Source organism: Lipotes vexillifer, unplaced genomic scaffold, assembly GCF_000442215.2.
Source record: "Lipotes vexillifer unplaced genomic scaffold, Lipotes_vexillifer_v1.1 scaffold49, whole genome shotgun sequence".
NCBI lineage: Eukaryota > Metazoa > Chordata > Mammalia > Artiodactyla > Lipotidae > Lipotes > Lipotes vexillifer.
In genome coordinates, this window is record NW_006790551.1 from 4,287,857 (window position 1) to 4,312,108 (window position 24,252).

Genomic DNA, 24,252 nt, shown 5'->3' on the forward strand with positions numbered 1-24,252 from the left:
TGTGAGATTTGAGCTGAAAAATCCCATATTTTAGTCCTGCTGTTTCTCTGCAGGACTAACCTAAGATTTAAGCATGGTAGTAAGATTTCACTGGTCTGCTTAGAAAGAAAAAATTCTTCCAAGTGCCTTCCAAGTGCCTATGGGTTAACATATAATTACAATTATATGCAGGTTTACTTATTCTATTGAATATACCATATGTTGTATATTTAATATGTTGTCTATACTATAATTATTGGTCAATAAACCTGACTGAAACAGAGATCTGTTAACAGAGATGCATCACTGCATTAGTGCTAATTAATCTTTCTTTTGAGGAATAACAGGAACATAGTGAAAGGCATCTATTGCAAAATGTCTGTTGACTTTTAAGATTTAGATTCCACCAGATTAGTATTCTTTCCTGAGGAAAAAGTAGCCTCTTCCTAATCTTCCATTAGGAAGATTAATATCTCTTAAATGACATGACCATCCCTGTAAAAGTTAATGATGGTAAACTGTGACTATAACATATGAAACATCTAGAATCTGGATAAAGCACAGAATATCCACTGAGCTTCTGAATATTTTAAAATGTATCAATATATTCACTTAAGTAAGTTCTTACTTAAACCATGAGATGGTAGGAATAATTGTATCCTTTAAATTTACCTAAGTATATACTCTCTATTTATATGAGTGTACGGACACTTTTATTTTACTTTTGCCTACAGAGTTAGGTATTCTGCATTCATAGATGTGACCTGTATTAAGCCCAAGTAAATATTAAATCATGCTGTTCAGATAGTAACTTTTGGAAAGGGCCACATTCTTTCTTCATTTTACCCAAGTGCAGTTTTTGAAGGTAAAAATTTTATCAATTTAAACTTGCCACAATATCTAGTTTCCACTGCTACCTTCCCCCTTTACTTGACAACTTGTCTTATTTTATTGATATTATAATGTTTACGCATCCGTCTCTCTAACCAGACAGCAACTTCTTCTAAGGTCTTTAATGCATTTTGGAATCCCGAGTGCCCTGTGCAGAGCAGGTACTTAGTAAATGTTTATGGAAGTGCACTTTGCACTTTCCTCCTTCAGCTACATTTTTTTGTAAGTTTCCATTCATTTTGGGGTCCTTTTGTAAGAGCCAGAGTCATTTTTTCTATCTTCATTCACCTCATGAATCTTTTGTCTTTTATAGAAAGTGTATTCTTCAAGGGTAACTGAATACCAAATAGTATCTTAAAAAACAACAATAAAAAAACCTCATAGCTTATTCATTAATTATTATAGACATGAAAAAATATTGGGGTTGACATAAATACCAATATACCAATGTGTAAGTATCTTCTTTTATCATGGACATCAAAATTTGAATAATTGACAGAAACAACCTCACTAAAAGAGCCAAAAAACTCACTTAGCAATGTGAGATACCGAAAGATGTTTATTAAAGTAGGTTCACAGCTTCAACTATGTTTTCAGGGTAAGGGGAAAATTCTCTCAAGTTTTTTCTTGCAGTTTTTCAAAGCAACTAGAAAATATAATAATATCTTTCATTCTCAGCAGTATGTTATGATTTACACATCTAAATCTTAGAAATTTATTCTTAGGGTTATACCTACGAGACGCCAAGTAATTACTTGGCAAACAGCATGAGCACAAAGGCTCAAGGCTCTTACCATCAAATCCATCTTCTTCTGACCCTAGTTCATCATCTGAGCAGATGTTGAGGACATTTACCAGCATCTCAGTCACTAAAGAGGAAAAGGAAAGAAAGAAAGAAAGGAAATAAAAGTCTACATTTTCTACTATAACCTTAATTATTACTCTGGCACTGTTAATGACCAGGCTTAGCAATAACATTCTTATCTATATTGAAGATGGAATTTCCTGCAAGTAGTTTCTATAAAATTCAGACCATAAAAGATAACAGGCTTTGTGTTTCTATACAGACTTTATATTTTTAAAATTATTAGCTCATACCTACAAAATCTAATGGTAACATTTACCAGCTATAGGTCAATAGACAGTGGACAAAAGAAAAATGTGGATATGAATATACTATAATCTATGAAGGAGAAAATGGTTACTTTTGAATTTTTATTTATTTGTACAATGATGCTGCTAGATTTAGACCAGATTACAAACTTTATGTTCATAGGGATCGAGTGAATGCTAGATCTCTTTTTAAAATTTTTTAGTCCCCCAGAGAACCCAGAATAGTGATAGAAATGTGGTTTTGTGTTTAAGAAAAACTGATGATTTATGAACTAATATATTTGAGGTAGTTGTGAGAATATTGATTTTAAAAAATGAATGTGTTGAGATATATATATATACATACATATATATATATATGCACATATACAACATTAAATTTCATTTTCAAAAAGGTTTTACAAATGAAGCTCAGGTAAGTTTAATAAGAAATTTACTTCAGTAAATAGATTATAAGAGGGCTGTATAAAAGCATTATACACAGAAAATTAGTACTGTAACACTGTACACTAAGTTACATGTTATTTGCATTGAACGTTTTAAAAACTTAGGTTGGGTTCTATCATGAATGTGAAAAGAAGCCTGTCCACTATTTCTTCAAGAGTTACTTTTTAAAATCAGTGTTCTTCTAGCATTGAAGATATATGATAAAGGGTAAAACTTCATTGGAGCCAACATTAACTCAGAGCTTCAGTTTAATTATCAAAAGTAAATTATGTACACACTGCTATATTTAAAATGGATAACCAACAATGACCTACTGTATAGCACAGAGAACTCTGCCTCAATGTTATGTGGCAGCCTGGATGGGAGGGGAGTTTGGGGGAGAATGGATACATGCACATGTATGGCTGAGTCCCTTTGCTGTGTACCTGAACTATCACAACATTGTTAATTGGCTATACTCCAGTATAAAATATAAAGTTAAAAAAAAAAAGAAAAAAAAACGTAAATTATGTACACGAATATATTAATACATTCTTTTATAACAGATGTTCAAAATCTGAATAATTAATGGAAACAACCAAAATGAAGGGTGTTCAAGGGTAGTTGTCAGGATTCTCAGTGCTTCTGTGTCCACGCTGTGATCTGATGGGTGCAAGGAAGTGGTGACATGGAGTAGTACTGGGAACATTTATCAGAAAGTATTAAAATTTACTTTTGACTTATTTTGGTGTTGAAAGGGAAGACTTCTTTGCTGACAATTCATAGATTCTCGGGTTTAATTGTTTTTAGAAAATTTAAAGAAAAAATACATTGACTGTAGGAAAATAAATACTACACATATTAATATATTACACATATGTATTAATATAAACAAACAAATATTTCAGAAGAATGTACAGCTTTTCTCTAAAATCCCCCCATAAGACATCATTTTTCTGAAACACGTGCAAGCTCTTATGTTTATTACAATGCACATTCACCTTCTCTGTGATGCTCAAGATGTTGCATGAGGAATGATCCAGATTATCACCATTAAACCTCCTGAACTGAAAACTCAAGTTCAGTGGGTGCAGGCCTTTCCTCAAAATTTTTGCTGAGGTTTAGGTCAAAATACAAAAACCAAATAAAGGGAGAAGGAAGGAAAGAAGGATAAGGCCAATTCTTGTTTAAACCTGGGGCATGCTAATAAACAACTTTTTAAATGTAAATTTGTCTCACCTTATACTAATGGCCACCATATTTAAAATGAACTATTATTTTGTTATTGTACATGTTGTGTTTCAAAATATTGTAGCCATTAATCACTTTCGTACAATGATTATTATTAACATCAGAAATGTGAGGAAAGCATGGTTATCTCAAGCTTTTAATTTGACCAGTAGTCTATAAAATAAAATTATAATGCAAAGGGGTAAGAAAAAAAGGTAGCCATTATAGCTTGAAGCCAATCAAAACTATGAATCTGCTATTTTTTAAAGGGTTGGATTATTCTAATGAGGTTATATAAATTATCCTAATATTCCTCATTTCTTTTATTTCCCCTTAATTCCACACATTGCATGTTGTTAATGGCATATACAGTGACATACTCTCAAATCACTGCTCCTACGGTGAAGCTTGTGAGTTTTACTGGTTAGGCCAAAGTGTTTCTCTTTCTGACTGTTTCATGGTAAAAAAGGCCACATTACCTCTCCTTCCTTCCCATACCATTTTATTAAGAACATCTCAGGATTCCACAACACACCTTTTTCCCCAACAAACGGCAGGGACCAAGTGAAAACATCCATGAAATTTGGAAGCCAGTATGGATGAGGAGAACAGTTGAATTGCCTGATATTCATGACATTGTTCTCATACTTCAATACTGCAGCTGAAAAACACAAAAAGAAGGACATTAGATTCACAAGCACATATTTCTGCTTCTACACATGGCTTGAGTTGATCAAGAAAATTCAACTATATATTTGACTTAAGTTCCAAAACATCAAGGCAAACAGCTTCATTGATCACGAATGTTTATTTAGTTATGGATTTAAACTTCATTCAGTGTAGTATCTAACTGCACAATGTATAAATACCATACATGAAATGGCATTATAGTTTGGCAAGTATTTATATAAGATAGTTAATCAAACGTCAGGAATTGGATCAAGCTCCTTTTGCAGCCAAGAACATTTTAGTCTTATTTAATACCTGGTGACATGAATAAAAGTGGCATGGCTAAGGTAGTGTGATATAATTTAATAATATCCTCAAATATTTGAACAGAATTTACATCTATTGTTTTTAAAGCACACTTGTTTCCAGTACAACTCACAACAGTTGTACAAAGTAGTTTAAATTAGACTGCACTCTTGACTTAATAAAGTAAAATGTTTGGATTGAATCCTGCCTTAAATAATATGCCGATGTTGACTCCACCCTTGACTTCTGAAAAGGATGCACCATCCTCAAAAATGGGAAAATCAATCTGCCTGCTTCACTCTGCTTTGCCTGGTATCTGTAGGTTGGATACACACTCACATGGGATGTTATGGTTGTAGAGATGTTAAGAGCATGGCTAGTCTCACTTCTAACCAGGTTCAGAACCTCATCTATAGCAATCGGGACACAGGGTGAGCAGGTGTCCGTGAATACTTTCAATGAAGCAAAAGCTACCTGTTTTAATAGGGTCATCTCCTCTTTGGATAGACGATTTTAAGTTGTAGGAAATTCTCAGGGTGAATTTAAACCTTCTTTACTACTTACTGATCCTAGTTCTGCCTTCTCGAAAAACACAGATCAAGTATACTCCTGTTTCTAAATGACAGTCCTTTAAATATTAAGAACAATACTCTCATACTGTACCTTGCTGAGCTTTGGCAAGATTTTACTGTTATTATACTATCATAGCATGATTAGCATTATATTAGCAAAAACTATTGAACAGATCCTAGATGTTGCCAAATGAGTTTTTCTTGGTTTTGTTTGGTGGTTTAAAATATAGAAAAATTAATCATCTCATGACTTTTTAATTTTTGGACTGACTTTTATATGTGGAAGATGTTATAGCATGTGATTGCTATGCATAAAGATAGCCCTTAAAAATATATATATTTTTGAAAAGCTCCTGGGAGTTTACTGGGTTTGAGCTTTGCATGAATGTCTGCACTAATATCTTACTCAACTACTTATCGATATCTTTAACATAACATTGCTTTCATAACTCTGCATTTTCCTTCCACCTGGAATGTTTTCTCAGAAACCTGTGAATTTCCAAATTCTTCCCATCCTTCGGTGCCCAGCCCAAACACTATCCCCTCTGTGAAATCTTTTCTGATTTCCTCTGGTGGATGTCTCTCCTCTGAATTCCAAAAGCCCTTGACTTACAGCTCTATTTGCATTTATTATTCAATTTTGATCATAGCTATTCTATGTATATATGTATATATCCAACGTCTCCCTACGGCTGTCAGGACAAGTACCATACAGCAGGCTTTCTATCTTTATATTTCATATACCACCTTCTCAGCATAGATGCTCAGAAGCTAAGGATACATCTTGATATTTCCCCTATAATCTTTTTCAAGAAAATTCTTCCTAATGCCTTTGACCCTTCCTCATATGAGACTGCTTCTAGAGCCTTTCCCCCATCTTGCTTATCCTATTCTGGATGCATGCCACATCAGCAATGCTACTGTTAAAGTGTGGCTCAGAACTAATATAATCTTGGTGGGGTTGATCAGTGCAGAGCATGGGAAGGATGTATAGTTGTCTGTGATTTGCATACTACATACATCATATTGCAGCTGAATAATAAGTGGATGTTTTCAGCAGCTTGAAGTTAACAAAAATCATACTTGAGAACAGTGAGGTTTTTTCCTTTGACTCATATTTCAGGCTGACCAACCCAGTTCCAGGGAACAGAATCACAGATGGTTTGGGGACAAGAATTGCAGATAATGCAATCCACACTGATATGGAGGGAGTTAACTGTCTTCCTCCCATGGAATGCTGAATCCCGCATACACTTCTGTAAACCTGTTCTTCTTTGCAGTATCCTATCATTTATGCAATATGTCATTTGGCCTAAGGATACATTCACATAGTATTGGAAACATGCAAAATGAAACACTCATGGCAAATTACAATATCAATACTTGGGATCTGCCAGATGGGAAAGGTGAAGTACCTCCCGCTTTTGCTAACTGCTCCCTGAGCACCGGCTTCGTGGACAAGGTCTTTACCATTTTTGAATACTGCATATTATTAGCAGAAATGGATCCTCCCATCTTCAAAAGGATCTCTTGAGGTTCTAAGTCATCTCTTTGAAGAGTAATTTCTCCTCTAAGTCCACTCCCCCACTTTTTATTAGTGTTAGGCTGGTACAGTAGGAAGAAGGGAAATAAGTGTTATAACTGACAGTACCCCAGATGAAAGAGAGAGGCTTTCTAAAATATGTCACTTAATCCTTACTACAAATCTGAGAAACAGATGTGACTGCCCTCATGTGATTAAACTAAGGATTTGAGGTCAAGAAATGTAGTGACTTTCTCAGGATCCTGCAACCAGGAACTAACTGGAAGATATCACTCCTATTCAAACTCAGCTTCTACTGACACCAAATCCATTCCCTTTCCACCATTCCCTCTCTCTCTCCTAAATTATAAATGTATGAATTCTAGTCCCAGCTGTTATACTAATTTAACTTTGAATATGGTATTCATAATTAAAGAGGTTTTAGCTGTTTGCCAAAATACATGTTTGAGAAAAGTGAAATAGGATGCACATTCACAAGTGTGGATAAGGCTTATCCACAATAGATAAAGCAGAAGCTCTGTTTTGTAGCTGGTGAGACAAAGCATTTATTCATTCAACGTTGGCTCAACATAATTTATCTGCGTGCCTACTGATAAAGCAGATACTGTTTACAGATTTTATTTTTGTTTATTAACAGCAGAAATAATACCATTTAATAGCAGCTACGTTTTCTAAGCATCCGCTCTATACCAGGCACTATATTTGGTCTTTAATAATCACAAATCTTTGCAATCTCTCTCAAAAGTGATTCTTACTTGCATTTTCAAAATAAGCAGAGAGGTTATTTGCCCAAGGGCACACATGAGAAGCAGCAAACTTTGAATCTGAAGTGCCTCAACTTTCCAGTATTCCACAATATTCTCACCCTTCTCCTTCCACATTTATTCTTTTTTTTTTAAAAAAGGAGCACAGGACTGGAAGCCCAGGCGCCCAGGCGCCCAGACCGAGAGATGGATTCTGTCATGAATTATAAGACACAAGGTCACTTAATGTCTCTATGTCTAAATTACCTCACCTCACTACATGGGTTTATCCAGATAACTTATACGACCTCTTCCAGACCCAAATGATATTCACAAACTTCTGCAGCAAAGATCTCATTATTAACACAAAGACTGATGAATATTCTCAGTAATTCTAAGAGGCCATTAATAGAACTTTTTTCTTATTTTTCTATAAAAACAAAAATAAACAAATGGGACCTAATGAAACTTAAAAGCTTTTGCACAGCAAAGGAAACCATAAACAAGATGAAAAGACAACCCACAGAATGGGAGAAAATATTTGCAAATGAAGCAACTGACAAAGGATTAATCTCCAAAATTTATAAGCAGCTCATGCAGCTCAATATCAAAAAAACAAACAGCCCGAGCCAAAAATGGGCAGAAGACCTAAATAGACATTTCTCCAAAGAAGGTATACAGATTGTCAACAGACAAACGAAAGAATGCTCAACATCATTAATCATTAGAGAAATGCAAACCAAAACTACAATGAGGTATCACCTCACACCAGTCAGAATGGCCATCGTCAAAAAATCTACCTACAGTAAATGCTGGAGAGGGTGTGGAGAAAAGGGAACCCTCTTGCACTGTTGGTGGGAATGTAAACTGATACAGCCGCTATGGAGAACAGTATGGATGTTCCTTAAAAAACTAAAAATAGAACTACCATACGACCCAGCAATCCCACTACTGGGCATATACCCTGAAAAAACCATAATTCAAAAAGAGTCATGTACCACAGTGTTCATTGCAGGTCTATTTAGAATAGCCAGGACATGGAAGCAACCTAAGTGTCCATCGACAGATGAATGGATAAAGAAGATGTGGCACATATATACAATGGAATATTACTCATCCATAAAAAGAAACGAAATTGTGCTATTTGTAGTGAGGTGGATGGACCTGGAGTCTGTCATACAGAGTGAAGTAAGTCAGAAAGAGAAAAACAAATACCGTATGCTAACATATATATATGGAATCTAAAAAAAAAGAAATGGTCATGAAGAACCTAGGGGGCAAGATGGGAATAAAGACACAGACCTACTAGAGAATGGACTTGAGGATATGCGGAAGGGGAAGGGCAAGCTGGGACGAAGTGAGAGAGTGGCATGGACATATATACATGACAAAACGTAAAATAGATAGCTAGTGGGAAGCAGTCGCAAAGCACAGGGAGAGATCAGCTTGGTGCTCTGTGACCGCCTGGAGGGGTAGGATAGGGAGGGTGGGAGGAAGGGAGATGCAAGAGGGAAGAGATACGGGGGGACATGTGTATGTGTTTAGCTGACTCACTTTGTTTTAAAGCAGAAACTAACACACCATTGTAAAGCAATTATACTCCAATAAACATGTTAAAATAAATAAATAGCTTTCATTTAAAAATGCAAGTGCAATAATATATATTCTTTTTTCTTCAGCCACATAAAATACTCATGCAAATATACTTCTCGAATAATCTTACATTAATAACGTATGAATTTTGATTTTTTGCATAATAAATATATATGTTGCAAAAATACATGAGAAACATTAAACCAGAACAGTCCCAAATATTCCATCACGAAATTCAGTTAACGTTTCATCTTCCACCCCTGACACCTTCTTCTGACTGCCGCTGGAATTACAGAACTCAACTGAGCCCTAACAGGGTGCTCTCCTCTGAAGTACTTGAAAGATGTTTATCTCCAGTGCATATAAATAATACAAATGGTTGTACTCCAAGAATAACTTGAGACCACCTCCTGAGACCTCGTCTGAGAAATAGAGAGAGGAAAGAAGAACAAAGTCTACCATCAAGGAACTCCTCTATTCCGCTGGCAATTATACATGACCCCTTTACCAATTGTATCAGAGGCCTGGAGAGGGATTATGACACATATACGGGCCTTAGGTTATGAACCATTGTTCAGAGCAGACCAGACAGCACAGAAACAAATGCTCTTTTGTTGCACACACAGGGGTGAAGAATAGCCAGAAGAAATTTGGTATAATAGAAAGAATATTAATCCCCATGAATCTGGAGACCTGACTGCCAGTTCTTTCTCTGATGTCAAAATTATGGTTGCAAAATTATGCAATTAGTTGGTCCCATCATGCTTATGTAAAAGATATAAAAATCAGTGATAAAGAGACTGCTCCTACTAGCGAATAGGGAAGGGGCACTGGACCTCTATTATTTCTAGTGATACCACAAGGCCATCTGAATATAGTGAAGCCCGAGGAATAGAATCTAGATATTAATTCAATCCTCCGTCTATCAAACCATGCATAAATTGCTAGGCCATATCCAAATCTGTAAATTAAAGGGGTCTCTCCTACTTTAAAATTTAAAATTTTGATGAGACACAAAAACCAATAGTTCACAAAAACTTGATAACATTTCGCAGCATCTTCTTTACAACTGCCATCACCAGGGAAGCTGATGACAGGGCAGTAAATGACAAAAATAGGAAGGTCAAAGAGAGCTTCCAGTTTAAGCGAAGTTATCAAAATATTGCTATAGCAAGATGCATTGACTAGCTCACCGAACCATGGGTTCAACACATTCCAAGTCGATTTTAAGAGGAACACAGAGCTCCTTTTCTGAAAGCCTTCAGATTAGTAACTGTAATGTTCCCTACATACCTCAGGCATTCTCAACACTACTAGGGCTGTTCTAAGATAGAGGAGAGAAGAGCTCAAAAGAAGGGAAATGATAAATTTTATTCTTTTCACCCTTCTGCTAACGTTTTTATCTCAACTCTAATTGACAATCCACTCCCCACTTCAAAAGATGGGACAGAGGGACAGAAAAGAAACAAAGATGAGAGGAAAGCAAATGAAGGCACTTCAGAATCCCTGGAAGCCATCCAGAAAAAGCGCAAAAAAAAAAAAAGCATAATAGGCCCAGGATGTTTTTTCCTTTCAATTCTTCCACCCTCAGATAACCTAGTAGAAAACGTAGCATCAGTGTGTTCTTTTGGCAAAGTCCTACCATCATAGAAGGAGACATGATAGTTTGATGGATAAAATTCTTGAGGTAGGACTATGTACTCATAATGTCCTTTGGCAGAATTTTAAGATTATGTTGGTATGCCGCATGAAAGGGTCTTCTCTCTGGGAGAGATGCTACAGATTTTTAAAAATCTGTATGTTCCCATAAAGATTACTTTGGGGAGGGTACATGTTTCGTTTAAAAACTTGAGAAGGTATATATGTACATTCACATATATGCACAGTTATTGTAGTACATGTTATAGCATCTATAAACACAATCTCTACGATTCCTTCCATTCAGAAATTTGACTTCTCACTCCTGTTTCCTTTTTTTTTCTTCTCAATGTCCTATACTTGCCTGATGGATTCTGTTTTAAGAAGATTCCTTTTTTTATGATTAGTGACCTAGGTAAAGGGCATGACCTAGGTCAAAGGAAATTTACCAATTCATGAGGGTTACTGTATTTGGTGAGCAAGGGCTACACTTGTAACTCACTTTTACTCTATGGCTCATAAGGTTAGGCTCAAAGTAAGTGTTCAAGGCATTTATGAAGATGGATTTCAAGTCTTCAATTTATAGGTAATTTTCAGGTAATTCTGTCATAATGATATTTTTCAGTATGGGTTTCTTGAGAAATTTAATGTTTAAATTGCTCCATTCAGTACTTATCAGAGTGTACTTCACAGGCACATGCTCAGTAACTTCTACATAATGACTGAATTTCAACCAACCTGAAATATCTTAGTATTACTGGATACAAATAGTAGTTATATATAATTTTCTTGAAGGTATGAGCTAATGATTTCGTACTTATTGAAATACACGTGTGTGTGTTTCACGTGTTTCTGTATATAATCCTTTTACGCCCACATCTAACCTTTGTTCCTCCTCTTACCTTGTACATGCCTCTTTCATGGCACCTATAACACCTTCTTTAACTTTGTCACAAGTCTCCTACATAAATGTGGATGATATTGTCTTACATGAAGGAAGGTGACTGTACTAGATCTATCTATTATCTGAGCCAATCTTATGGTTATGTGTGTGTGTGTGTGTGTGTATGTATGCATGAGTGTGTGTTATGTGTTTCCCTTCTTAATACTGCATTAGTAAATTCTGAATGAGGTATTATTCAAATACAGAATTTTGAGTAAAGTAAATGGAAGGCAAATGATAGAAGGAATGAAGAAGGCATAGATCTCTCTTCTTTTTTTCTTTTACTGTGCTTTGTACCATACCTGGCACATAGCTGATGCTCAACAGTGTTGGCTGAAGAAAAGATCTAATTAGATCTAAAGATCTAATGATCTAGAGAAAAGAAAGACAAGATGGAGAAAGAGAGGAAGGAAAGAAAGAAGGCAGGCAGGCAAAAAAAGGAGAAAATAAAGAAAAATTTAAAAACATAAAACATGTAACTTGTCAGGACACTAAAAATGTAACTAACCACATATGAACAGAAGTCTGAAGGGTGCTTGAAAGAATTTGGGAAAAAGGTAATATGTCACTTCAGAGGCTGTTTTAAAATTGTAAGATTCTAAAATAGATAAGAGTGGAAATAATATTGTTTCTGTCACATAGTAACTATGTGAGCTTTGGCAAACATTTCTCCTTATTTGAGTCATACCTTTCAAACTTGTAAAATAGGAAGAATTAGGTCATCTTCAAAATATGAAGATCAAATAAAATAATATATGGAATTAATATTTATAATATATACAATCAGATAAAATTTTGGCACCTGAAAAATGTAAAGTATAATGCCTCAGTTTCAAATTCCTTGAGGAAAGAATGGCTATCTATTTTTAATAGTTTTGCCATTTTACAATTCCCACTTAATGTGTCACATCGACATACCAGGATCCAGAGAATTTGGGCCAAAAATTGATCCTTGGGATTAGCCCAAGTCCAGTCAAACACTGTGAATCATTTCTAACATTACAATTTCACATAGAGAATTTGAATTTCTACCATTAAGTATTTTTTGCTAAGTCAACAAGAAGGAGTCGTCGGCAGTTTTGAGTTCCTTATCAGTTTGAGCTGGTATGGTTCCTTTAAGTTCTAATCTGTACTATTATAATGTTAAAATAAGGCTTAATCAACCCTAGACTAAATGAGAAGGATTCACCTGAAGCTTTAAACTACTGGGGGAGAAGGCATGGACATAGGAAACACTGTGCCCATGCCTGGCTCTCATTCAATACAGCTGATACTTATCAGCTCCAAATGCATAACAAGGGTAAGTGTACCTTGGTGGGAGGTACTTTGAAAAGTAGTGCCTATATCAGTATCTGTTTCAGTGTCTGTATGCACTTTCACCTTGTACTTGGTATCAAGCCTTAAGCTGCAGCTTGCAATGGTTCTAGGTTGCTATCTCCAAGATATCCTTGGCACTGAGTTAATATAAGCCTATACACTTGATACCTACTTTTTTTCGTGGAAGTAATGTCACTGAGTGTCTTGCAGGTCTAGAACCTCTAGATAATGAATAGCAAGGGATAATCCACTGATTCACATCTTTAACGTTTCATATATGTTATGTGTCTGTGTGTGTGTGTGTGTATATATATATATATATATATATATATATACACACATACATACACACACACACACAAATAAATATATATTTCTTGTTTTTCCTCCTGTTAAATGCCTTATTGACAACTGTATTTCTAGAGAAGTTGGTTTCAGTCCAGGGTAAGAATCCTCTAACCATCTGTCAGAAAATGGAATGTAGCACAAGATGTAAGCCTTAAATGGTCCCGTCCAAGGGGCAGCAGAAGAGCACTGATAAGGAATCTGGATGGAGGACTCAGGTTGCTAGAGGTCCTGTCTTCATCCCCAAGGAAGGGTTCACAGAACACTGTGATCTGATTTTATGGGCAGAGCTCTGTGAAAAGCGAGGATTATCGCACCCACTGCCATAGAGTGCTTACGTTGTTGAAGCTCCACAATTACTTAACTGCTGAAATTTACAATCCTGTAGTGGTGATGGTTAAGAAATCAAGCTGTGACAAAGCCAGAGAGAGGCATGGACATATACACACTACCAAACGTAAGGTAGATAGCTAGTGGGAAGCAGCATAGCACAGGGAGATCAGCTCGGTGCTTTGTGACCGCCTGGAGGGGTGGGATAGCGAGGGTGTGAGGGAGGGAGAGGCAAGAGGGAAGAGATATGGGAACATATGTATGTGTATAACTGATTCACTTTGTCATAAAGCAGAAACTAACACACCATTGTAAAGCAACTATACTCCAATAAAGATGTAAAAAAAAAAAGAAATCAAGGCCATTTGTTAAAGATACATAGATTATACGTAGCTTAATTCAATTAAAATATATAGGGAAAGTAATCCCTAAATATTCAATCTTGATAGGTTTTCTATTTTCTATTTCACCTTCTGCCCCATTAATTAAATGTTTAAATGTAAGCAAGGTGATTACTGGAGTAAAACTAATCTATTTAGAAAGCGGCCTCCAGCAATGACACTTTCACAGCAGAGCTGAATAAACAAAAGCAAAAGCATAAGTGCTTTGGGGAGTATCTTTTCAAGGGAGACATTTATTTCAGACTAGTACAAAAGATACTCTAATCTTTTAATAATGTATGTATTTGGATGTAAAACACTCATGTAATTTAAAAGTGATAACAAATGACTCTTCATTTCAAAAGCTTTTCCTTTCTTATTGAAAAATAGTCACCTAAACACAATGAACCCCTGAGTTGAATAGGGGATCAGTGCAAACGCTGCCCTGAAAGCTTTCACATAACAAAGCTGATGCACAAGAGCACAGAAGGAGGTTAACCCGTGGGCCCTGGAGTCAGACTGCGGAGCTTCAATCTCGGTGCCATTCCCTGACCAGCTTGCATGAACCTTGGGGAAAGTATGTAATTCCTCTGTGTCCCGGTTTTTCATCAATAAAATCAAGATTATAATGTAGTTCATAGAGTGCTTGAAAGATTAAATGCATTTATTCACGGAATGGAAATGTAGAGCACTGTCTGGCAATGGTAAATGCTCAATAAATATTAGTTATTATTCTTGTTATAGGTATAGGAAATCACAACCACAGATGAATTGCACATATTGAAGAACGCTGGTTATAAAAGGCAGCGTAAAGGGGACATTCTACTGAAACCTCTCTGCAGTTAATTTTATCCATTTATCTATCTCAGAGAGGTGATTTCTCTGAAAACCAATCAAAACCTTCTAACTTCAAGTTCTCTTGACCTTTAAAAGTCTACCTAAATTTCTTTTTTACCGTCTCATACTGATAATAAAAGGAGTTAATACTAAGAGTTTTGTTCATGGTTTCTGCTTTACTCCTTCATAGATTCTTATATTCCATACTATTTCTTGGTAGATTGTCCTAGGTTTAATAACCATTATTAAGAAATTATCTTCCTGGTGTGTGTAATCCTACCAATACTCATTGGGCTAAAAAATAAAAATGTTTATCAAATAAATAAATAAATGACTATTTTTTCATGGGGGTGTATCTTACTTATTGTTTGCTTTTGCTTTAGCATTTGTTAGCAAATATCAAATAACAAAATGCTACCATGAATATGTATTTACATTTTCTTTGTTTCTTTTCTTTTCTTTTTTTTTTTTTTTTTTGACTTAAACAACAAACATTTATTTCTCACAGTTCTGGAGGCTGGAAGTCCAGATCAGAGTGCCAGCAGGGTCAGGTTCTTGGTGAGGGCCCTCTGGCTGGTCTTGTCCTCACGTAGCCTTCCTTGGTGCATGCAGAGAGAGATCCTCTGTTTCCTCCTATCTTTATAATTAATCCCATCACAATGCCCCAGCCATGACCTAATCTAACAGTAATTATTTCCCAAAGGTGGCACCTCGAAATACATCACATTGGGGGTTAGAGTCTCAACATAATGAATTTGGGGGAAGGGGGAACACAAACATTCAGTCCATAGATGGTATTTTTATAGTTTATCTAAATGTAAATACAATCTGAAGTGAAAGATTAAGTATCTACATTTTCTATATTGAAATAAGTGAACTGGCCAAACAGTTGCTCAAGAGCAATTAAGAAGACCTTTAGATTTGAGATGATAGAGGAATAAAGTAAGGGTTGGGGAAACTGTTGCCATTGGGCAAAGTCTCTAGGTTAATTTTATCCAATTTGTAAAGCAACTAGTGATCACATTTATGGCTACGGTTGCAAATACCCCAAAAATGCTTTAAAAAGGGATATGTTAATGATAAAGGTTATGCCCATGCTGAAGACAGCCTCAGACTCTACGGAAATGGCCCCTCGTTATAAAACGCGGGTGTCTTTGCAGGGAAGTAAACTTTTAAACATGCTGTAGAGAAAGAGGCAGAGGTGCTACTGAGGGTTGCCTGGGCACTGATGCTACTCCCTTCCAGAGACTCCCCCTGCCCCTTTCCCTCCTCCACGCAGGACAAAGATGGAATCTAGCTGGTTCTATTTGGCTCCCGAACCTGGCAGGTTCCAGTTATCTCTAAGTTTGTGGAAGTTATTCCTGAATGGTGAAACAAGCTCCCAGTGTGAAAGGGCTGCAGTGCAGCAGGGTATGAGATTGTAAGGTCTGGCAACACCATGCTGTGTCAATGGTGTGTCACTGAGCTCTGAGAGCTCTTGCTGGAAGGTGGGGCTTCAAGGCCAGTTGGCTTCAGATATGCTGCATTTGCTCCTGGAGTTCACATCACAACTGCCAATCAGATTCCTACCTGGGTTCACTATATTAACAATTCAATCCTCCCTTACGATGGTATTTTCCTGCCAAGTCAGACATTATCTTTTAATTTATAAATGGTATCTTCCTGAAGGCCCTGTCTATTTTTTGATTGGGAAATATCTGAGGATGTTGAAATTGCAAGTTTTGGTAAGACTAAAATGCTTTTTATAATTAAATCTATCAAGCTGTCTAGTTTAAAAGTCCAAAACATCATAATATGTTTTTTTCTATCAAAAAGTGTAGACTTTTGCCAAAAAAAAATCTCAAAATTCTTGTAAACAATGCTTTTCCTGTCCATCCTTGAAACCTGATTTTCAACTTCTCTTCCTTAACTTACTTTAACATTGAATTGATTTCTTTCCTGGTTGTCATTTTAATCTTTGGTCTTGATCACTGTATTAGTTTGGTTGTCATTTAGATTTTCCTCTCAACTCCAAAATACATTTCATTTAATACATTTTACTTAATTACTTAATTTTACTGTCAGTAGATTTTCTTAGAACTGAGTTGTATACCCCTGGTATACATATTTATATTTCTCTACATCTGTAGCATACATCCATCCATCTAGCCTCTCACCTATCCATATGACAACTCATCTGAACTATCGAGAACTGGCACCACATGGAAACCTACTACAATTTACTTTAGATATTTTTGAAGCACAGTTATAATCATTAGAGAGACAAAGGACTTAACTGTTTACATGAAGGTTTAAAACACTTTTTAAAAGAGGTTTATTATAGTTTTCGGCCAAACCGAATTGTTTAAAGCAGAGTTTAAATCTGCCATTGTGTTTTTCAGCACTGAGAGATTTCACTCTAAGAGAGCTTACATGTCACTTTCTCAGTTAAGCTTTTTTGGTTGCCACCAGCTTATTTCCACTCTCCTTTCATACCGCTCTTTTCTTTGTAGGATTTTGCAAATATATTTAAATAATTATTGGTGAAATTCTTTAACGCCTATCACACTACTAGATTATAAACCCCACTAGAAAAAAAGACCATGTCTGTCTTGTTTATTTTATATCCTCAGCACCTCACGTGCTACTTGGTATATAGTAAGTTCTCAATATAGGTTTGCTACGTTGGTGAGTGGATGAGGTTGAAGTCACTTTCACAGATGGAAAATTATTTTGAAGAAGCAGCAGCACCAGTAGCAACATGTCATTACTGCATTTTTCTTCTGTTTGGTGTATCTGGATAATTGTGAAATCGCTTTTCCCTTGGGCTACAGCTTCACAGGAGAAAAACAATTCAAAGGTGCTAAGTACTCTGCAAAAGTTTAACTCCAACTGGGAAATCAACACTGGTTACAGCAGTAATTTAAAGACAGATAAAGCTCTGAGGGTCAACACCGATAGGATACTTTTGAGCACTGTCTTGCTATTAATTCCCAGAAAGAAAATGCTTTGCTCAATGCATGTATTGGCTGCCTACCATGTAAAAGGCATGCTACTTGGCTTTACAATGTGTACCCAAAAGCCCCTGATTCAAACTATAATCTGATTGGGGAGTTATAGGAATGCACGGAAAAGCTAACTACAAACAAAAGTAAATGCTAAGTACGAGGGTAAATGATTGGTATTGCAGGCGTTAAGAGGAGAACTACCAACAGACAGACCGGAGGGGGTGTAGTCCATTTACATGGGCAGAGAAGAGCAAGACAAGTATTCTAGATATAGATGAAAAGAAGTGGGTGGGCAAGATGTGGCGAAAAGGAAAGCCAAAAGTTGTTCAGCGCGATGAGCAGAACAGGGTTCATGCAGAGGGAAGCAGAAAGATCGGTCACGAAGGTAGACTGACCCATAAAGTAAAATTATAGCTATGAAGCTGAAGAGGAAGAGTATTCTGCCAGCTTCTGGGAAGCCCCACACGGACACATGGCATAATTAGAGCAATATAAAATATTCAATGATGATAATATCTTAATAGTGCACAACGTTTTGTTTCAAAGTAATTTCATCTATTATTCACACAAAATTTTTTTTTTCTCGTTTTACAGAGATGTCACTGTATGTCAATAATTTTAGATGAGTTAGTTGTTTCACGGCAGAGCTGGGATTCAGAGCTACATCTTTGGCCCTGGCATCTTACAGGAGTAAGCAGGATTTGTCAGAGTGAGGAAACCGAAGCAGGAAGAGGGGCAAGTTGTTTGTCTGTGTTAATGCAGACTGGAAAGGATAAGAACTGAATGGATTAACATAGGAGATGGGGATTGACATAGGGGATGGGACATGTACAGTCCTCAAAGCTGCTTTTCATTGCAGGCAAGTATGAACTGCTAATCCGAACGACTGGACATTTAAACATTAAGCTGATCATATGACTATTATCGGTTTTTAAGACGGCAGACTAGACTCACAGACATAGAAAACAAACTTATGGTTACTAAAGGGGGGAAGGGGGGAGGGATAAATTAGGAGTTTGGGATTAACAGATACACACTACTATATATATATATAATAGATAACCAACAAGGACCTACTGTATAGCACAGGGAACGCTAACCAATATTTTATAATAATTTATAATAATTATTTTACATTTTATAATAACCTATAAGGGAAAAGAATCTGAAAAAGAATACATATGTATATGTATAACTGAATCACTTTGCTGTACACCTGAAACTAACACAACATTGTAAATCAAATGTACTCCAATTAAAAAAAAAGATGGCAGAATAAACCTATTTTTTTTCTTTTTCTTTCATTTTGCCAGAGAGCTATTACTGCTTCCTTAATTCGCAGGAATTTAAAAAATCAAATCACACTCTAACTACTAGGTTATAATCCCAGAGGCCTTGATGGTCATCTGTTTTCTAAGAATCAAATGGTTAACTCAGAGATTCTTCATGGCTGTTTCTTTCCACTGATTGTGTTTTGAAGGTGCTTGCAACCCAGTTTTATTGCACTGGCTTTTAAAGTTCTCGTTAACATTTATTTTATTCTAATACAGTCATCCTCCCTTCAGCAGTGAACTCCCAGTCCCACATACTGTACACAGTGCTAGCGTAATAGCTTGAAAGTGCTTCAGAGATTTTACAGAAAAGTCTTTTGAAATTGTGCTCAAACTGAAGAATATATCGTTCTTCTTCCTATCAGTTTATCTTCTTCTCTCAGGAGAATTTTTTCTTTTATGAAAAGGTTCCCAAAATGAAATGCTTCTGTCCCCTCCCCGAGAGATTTGTGATCTGCCCTAAAGGCAGAGTGAAAGAAGCACAGAACCTCAAAGATAGCAATGCACTGATGTCTATTGTTTTTTAAGTTCCTGCCTTGTTAAATCAGACCCACAGACAAAGAAGCAATGCACATCTTATTCAAGAAATCTCTACTGGTCTCAAGCAAAACTGCATTGCCTAGCATTGTGATGGATGGAAAAAGGCTAGACCTGTTTTCATGGAGTTAAAATCTCAATTTTCTCTTTCTCTCCGTTTTTTTTTTTTTTTCCTGTTTTGAGGGTTTTTTTTTTTTTAATTTTTAAAAAACTTGTAAGTATAGTACATGCTACTTAGTAATCAGTCTCTGTCAAGAAAATTATTCATTTGGGCACTGCCTTCACTAGGTGTTTAATGCCATAAAACAAGAAAAACATAAGTGCTCATAAATTATATACTTTTGGTAAATAACAGGATCACGGTGGGACATGCAAAACAACCTACTGAGTTCTTGCATTTCTTGTAGGTACCAAGGGGAATTTTGGGGACAAGATGGAGAAGCCTTATCCAACCAAAGGGAACTACTTATTGATTTTACACAAGAGGCTTCAAGATTGAGATTTTGTTTGGAGATGAAAAAAAAAAAAAAAGTCTTTGCTGCTTAAAAATAAAAAAGTTGCAAAAACACTTGCCTTCACTTTATTTTTTCCTCTGTCTAATCAAACGTTAACCATTCTTCCATGTCCAGATCATATTTTATCTGAAATAAGACCTTCTCTGACCATTCTAGAAAAATCACCCCTTGTCGAATGTACTTAGTATGTGACTCTCTTGGTTTTACTTAATGACACTGTCTTACATTTTTATGAAATCATCCAGATGTCTTGCTCTGTCAACTAGTTGATAAGCACTTGATATGCAGAGAACATGTTTTACTTGATTTTGCATGCTGCTTGCCACAGAGAACCAAGGGCAGGTTCTTTTCTAGGAACTAGGCAATAAGAAAAGGGGGACAACTATCCCTCACATGCTGCCATCCATGGTTGTGGCAGAAACTCTTTGTGTCTACTGATAACCATGCCCCAAGGCCACAGGGGAGGGTCCCCCAGAGTCAAAATGGCAACGAAACAGATGGTGCAGCTAGAGCAAACTCCAGCCAGCAGGGGTCACTCTCTGAGCCATGGGGACAGGGGTTGGACAGTCAGATACTGTATCTGTAGGACAGCGCAGATTCCTCTGGGGAGAGGTAGAGATCGGGAAGTGTGACATGTGGTTTGCCCTTTGGAGCAGAATCCCTGACAGATCCAGAAGATCTTAGAGTCCAGGCCTCAGCAGGAGGTGGGAAAGTGAGAAGCAGGAGATCAGGGTACAGGCAAAGGGAGAGACCCACTTCCCAAGGGGAAAGTGGAATGCAGGCTTGAAACGAAGGTAACAACCTATTCATAAGGACGGAGGACACCAAGCAGGTGCCTGGGAAGGCATCCTGGACACCAGCCTAGGACAGGAAGCTGCCTCTCACAACTCGCAGAGGCATGGGAATGGCTCCCAATTCCAGGAGTTTTCAGACTGGCTCAGAGATAAGGCTGTCTTTTCCTGCCTCTTCTGGCCTATATTTGACCTCACATGTATTATTTGATTGGTTTCTTTCTGTTTTATTTCTCTTAATCTCAGAAAGCCACACTCAGAAATGCTGCATATATACTATCCAGACCAATGCCAATGAGGGTTAATGACTGTTTCACACTTTCTCATTCATTCTGCCACACCTCTAACACCTCACATCATTTCCTTTCATAAAGAGATTACCTTTATGAAAGAAAACAATGTGGCCCCCACTCCCCCTCTCTTCTCTAGTCAGTAAATAATGCCCTCTCCTTTCCTGGTCTCTTTTGGGACACAGGTACAGCGTTGCAGAAAGAAAGTACAGGATGCTGGACTAGATGATGTCGGTTTGATGCCAGTTCATCACTACCTAACTGAGTGACCTTGGGCAAGGCAATTACCATAGAGACTCACTCTGGGAGGCAAATGATATTTATTTTAAAGTTTAATTCAATTTTTAAAAAATAAATGAATACATACCTATCACAAGGTCTGACTCATGGTAGGTGCTCAACAGATGAAATCTGAATTTGAATTTCAAGCTATAGCTTCTTTCTGCTTATTTTTCACAATCCTTTACATGTGCAGTCACACTATTCTTATTTAAATCCCTATCCTTCTTAAGAAGCATGATTTTGGATTTCTCTCAATTATTCTTTCTTTTAAAGCCTATACCTATCATAGCAGTAGCTACTTTACATTAGAATCTCCTAGAGAACAATTAAAAATTAACAGTGCCTGGGCTCCCACCTCTGACCAACTGAATCTGGAACTTTGAAGATAATCACAAAATCTGCATCAAATAATAAATGAAAAAGTAAGGAGAAAAAGAATGACTAAAAATGCTTAATTAAAACCAGACCAAAAGAGAACTTAGTTATTACACATACTATACAAAACTCCAAGAGGGATTTGAAAACACTCACCTTTGTTATTGTATACATCTAAGTAATTTGGTGCTGAAAAAATTGTAATGAGAGAAGGGAAGCCTGTTGTTTGGCTTTTCCTGTACATGCGGTACCTAAAAACAATAAATACAAGTCAAAACAAGGCTAAGTATGGAAAAAAGATGATATCAAAATAGACATTTAGAAATAGAAAATTAAAGTTAAGTTTTACTATTCAAAGAGAATTCAATTATGGAGGCACTAAAAATTTTCTCTCTGAAGTGTGTTATACACAGACATCAATTCATTTTGGGGGTGACAATGGAGACACACAGTCATATGTACAATTTCAAAATAGGTCTTTTCTAAGTTTAGCAGACCTGGGGGAGAGTGGAATTCAGTGAAAAATCAGAATTCATTTCCATGTTCAACAGAGAGGACAAAGGCTACTTTTTGTATACAGATACCTGTACCTACCATGTTTTCCAGAAGTTTGCCAATATTTTTAACATAAATAGATTAAATAAGCAGAGCAATATACAAAACTTTACCACTAATAACCAGGCTGATTATTCTATTTGTAACAATATTCTGTTATGGTTATATAAATCCATTTTGCCTAGACCAAGTGATTTGCTTTTCATAGAATGTCTGGTTAAATCTATGGTTTTACGAGCTGAAATTGTTTCTATTTTAGAATTTTATTTATTACCAATCTCTTCTGGTGTCCATAGGTCAAAGATTATTGTCTCAGCAGGGAAATATTTAATCAATCAGTAATGAAACCTCTGCAAGATCTTTGGAAATAAATTAACAATCCAGTTACTTTTCTTTCACTGAGACAAAAATAGGACTCTAGTCTTCAAATCAAAAAATACAGGATATTCGGTTCTTCTCCATCAAGGTGAAAACGTATCTCATGACTTCTATGTGACAGATTTCAGGAATATTAGTTTAGAAAAATTCCTAAAGTGCAAAACAAAATTTTATCATTCCTTGGTTCTTCTGCGTCAGTTATTTCTGGCAGACTAATCATGCCTAATTTAGCTGGGTTCTAAACAGGCCTCAAATAGTACCTTTAGATAGATTAAATAACCACCTTAAAATTTATAATTTTACAAATATTTTGATACTACTTTTCCCAAGAGAAAATACCCCCTTAAAAATCTTTTGAAATATCCTAGAAGTATTTATTCTGCTTATGGAACTGAGCTTTGTTGGGGGAAAAAATCAGAATGGAAAAGACAGTGACACTCTTAATCCTAGTACCTTGACTTTATAAACTGTGGCCGATTATGCCTACTTGACAACAAATAAAAACAAAGAATCTGGATGACATAATCTCAACTTTCCCCAATGAAACAGTCAACTGCTCATTTTAAACAAATATACTTGTTGATTTTAATCGACACACTTAACCTGTTTTCAAATAAGCAGATGGATTTCAGGTCTATCATGGGATTAAGATAAATCTGCTTAACATGTTCAGTTGGGACAGTCAGCCAAAAAGCAATGGTGACACCACTGCCCTGAAAAGTGAACAAAATTATCTGAGGACCTGATTGGCTGGGTATATCAATAGGTTACTGCGAACATCAGCTACAAGAGCACTGAGCACACAATATTGGATCAGTTCATACTTGCTGATTGATTGCTTGAAAAAAGCTAATTTTGAAAACAACAGGATCTGCCTTGATTCAGAATCGTCACAGGTATGGGCTTACTTCAGAATACAGGCATCTGAATTCCCAATTTCAGTACACAGATTATAAAAATAAATGTTCCTCCTTTTCAGAAAACTTAGAATATGAAGGAATGAGCTTAAGCTTTTGAAGGCAAAACAATGCCTTTCAGTGGAGCTTACTGGGAAGGGTATTGGACTTCAAATCCTAGAATTAATTATGCTTATTTCTCCCTATGCCTGTCTCCCAAAGGTAGATTTAATGTACCATCAAAGTGCATATCTGATATTTTTTAGATTTCTAAATCCTTAGAATCAGTTTACATTTTTAAAATTTACCAGATATTACAAAATCATGTTATGCATTTGTTAGTTAGAATATAGGATTTTCCCCATCATTTGAATGTCTCTTGTTTTTGCCCTTTAAAACTTGGGATCAGGAATGATATTCTTTAAACAAGAGTACAACATGCAATACCTATTAAATACGT

General features: G+C 36.2%; 1 protein-coding gene across 4 annotated transcripts in view; it reads right to left on the reverse strand.

The window, feature by feature from the left end:
- PPP3CA (protein phosphatase 3 catalytic subunit alpha) overlaps nt 1-24,252 on the reverse strand; it is a 299,920-nt gene that overhangs the window by 30,901 nt on the left and 244,767 nt on the right. For 3 of the 4 annotated variants that reach the window (XM_007463806.1, XM_007463807.1, XM_007463809.1), the window contains 3 exons: nt 22,120-22,214; nt 4,175-4,300; nt 1,665-1,739 (listed from right to left, as the gene is read on the reverse strand). In XM_007463806.1, the coding sequence (XP_007463868.1) occupies nt 1,665-1,739; nt 4,175-4,300; nt 22,120-22,214 (296 nt within the window). The remainder of the gene's footprint in view (nt 1-1,664; nt 1,740-4,174; nt 4,301-22,119; nt 22,215-24,252) is intronic. The other variant, XM_007463808.1, reaches the window with a different exon arrangement.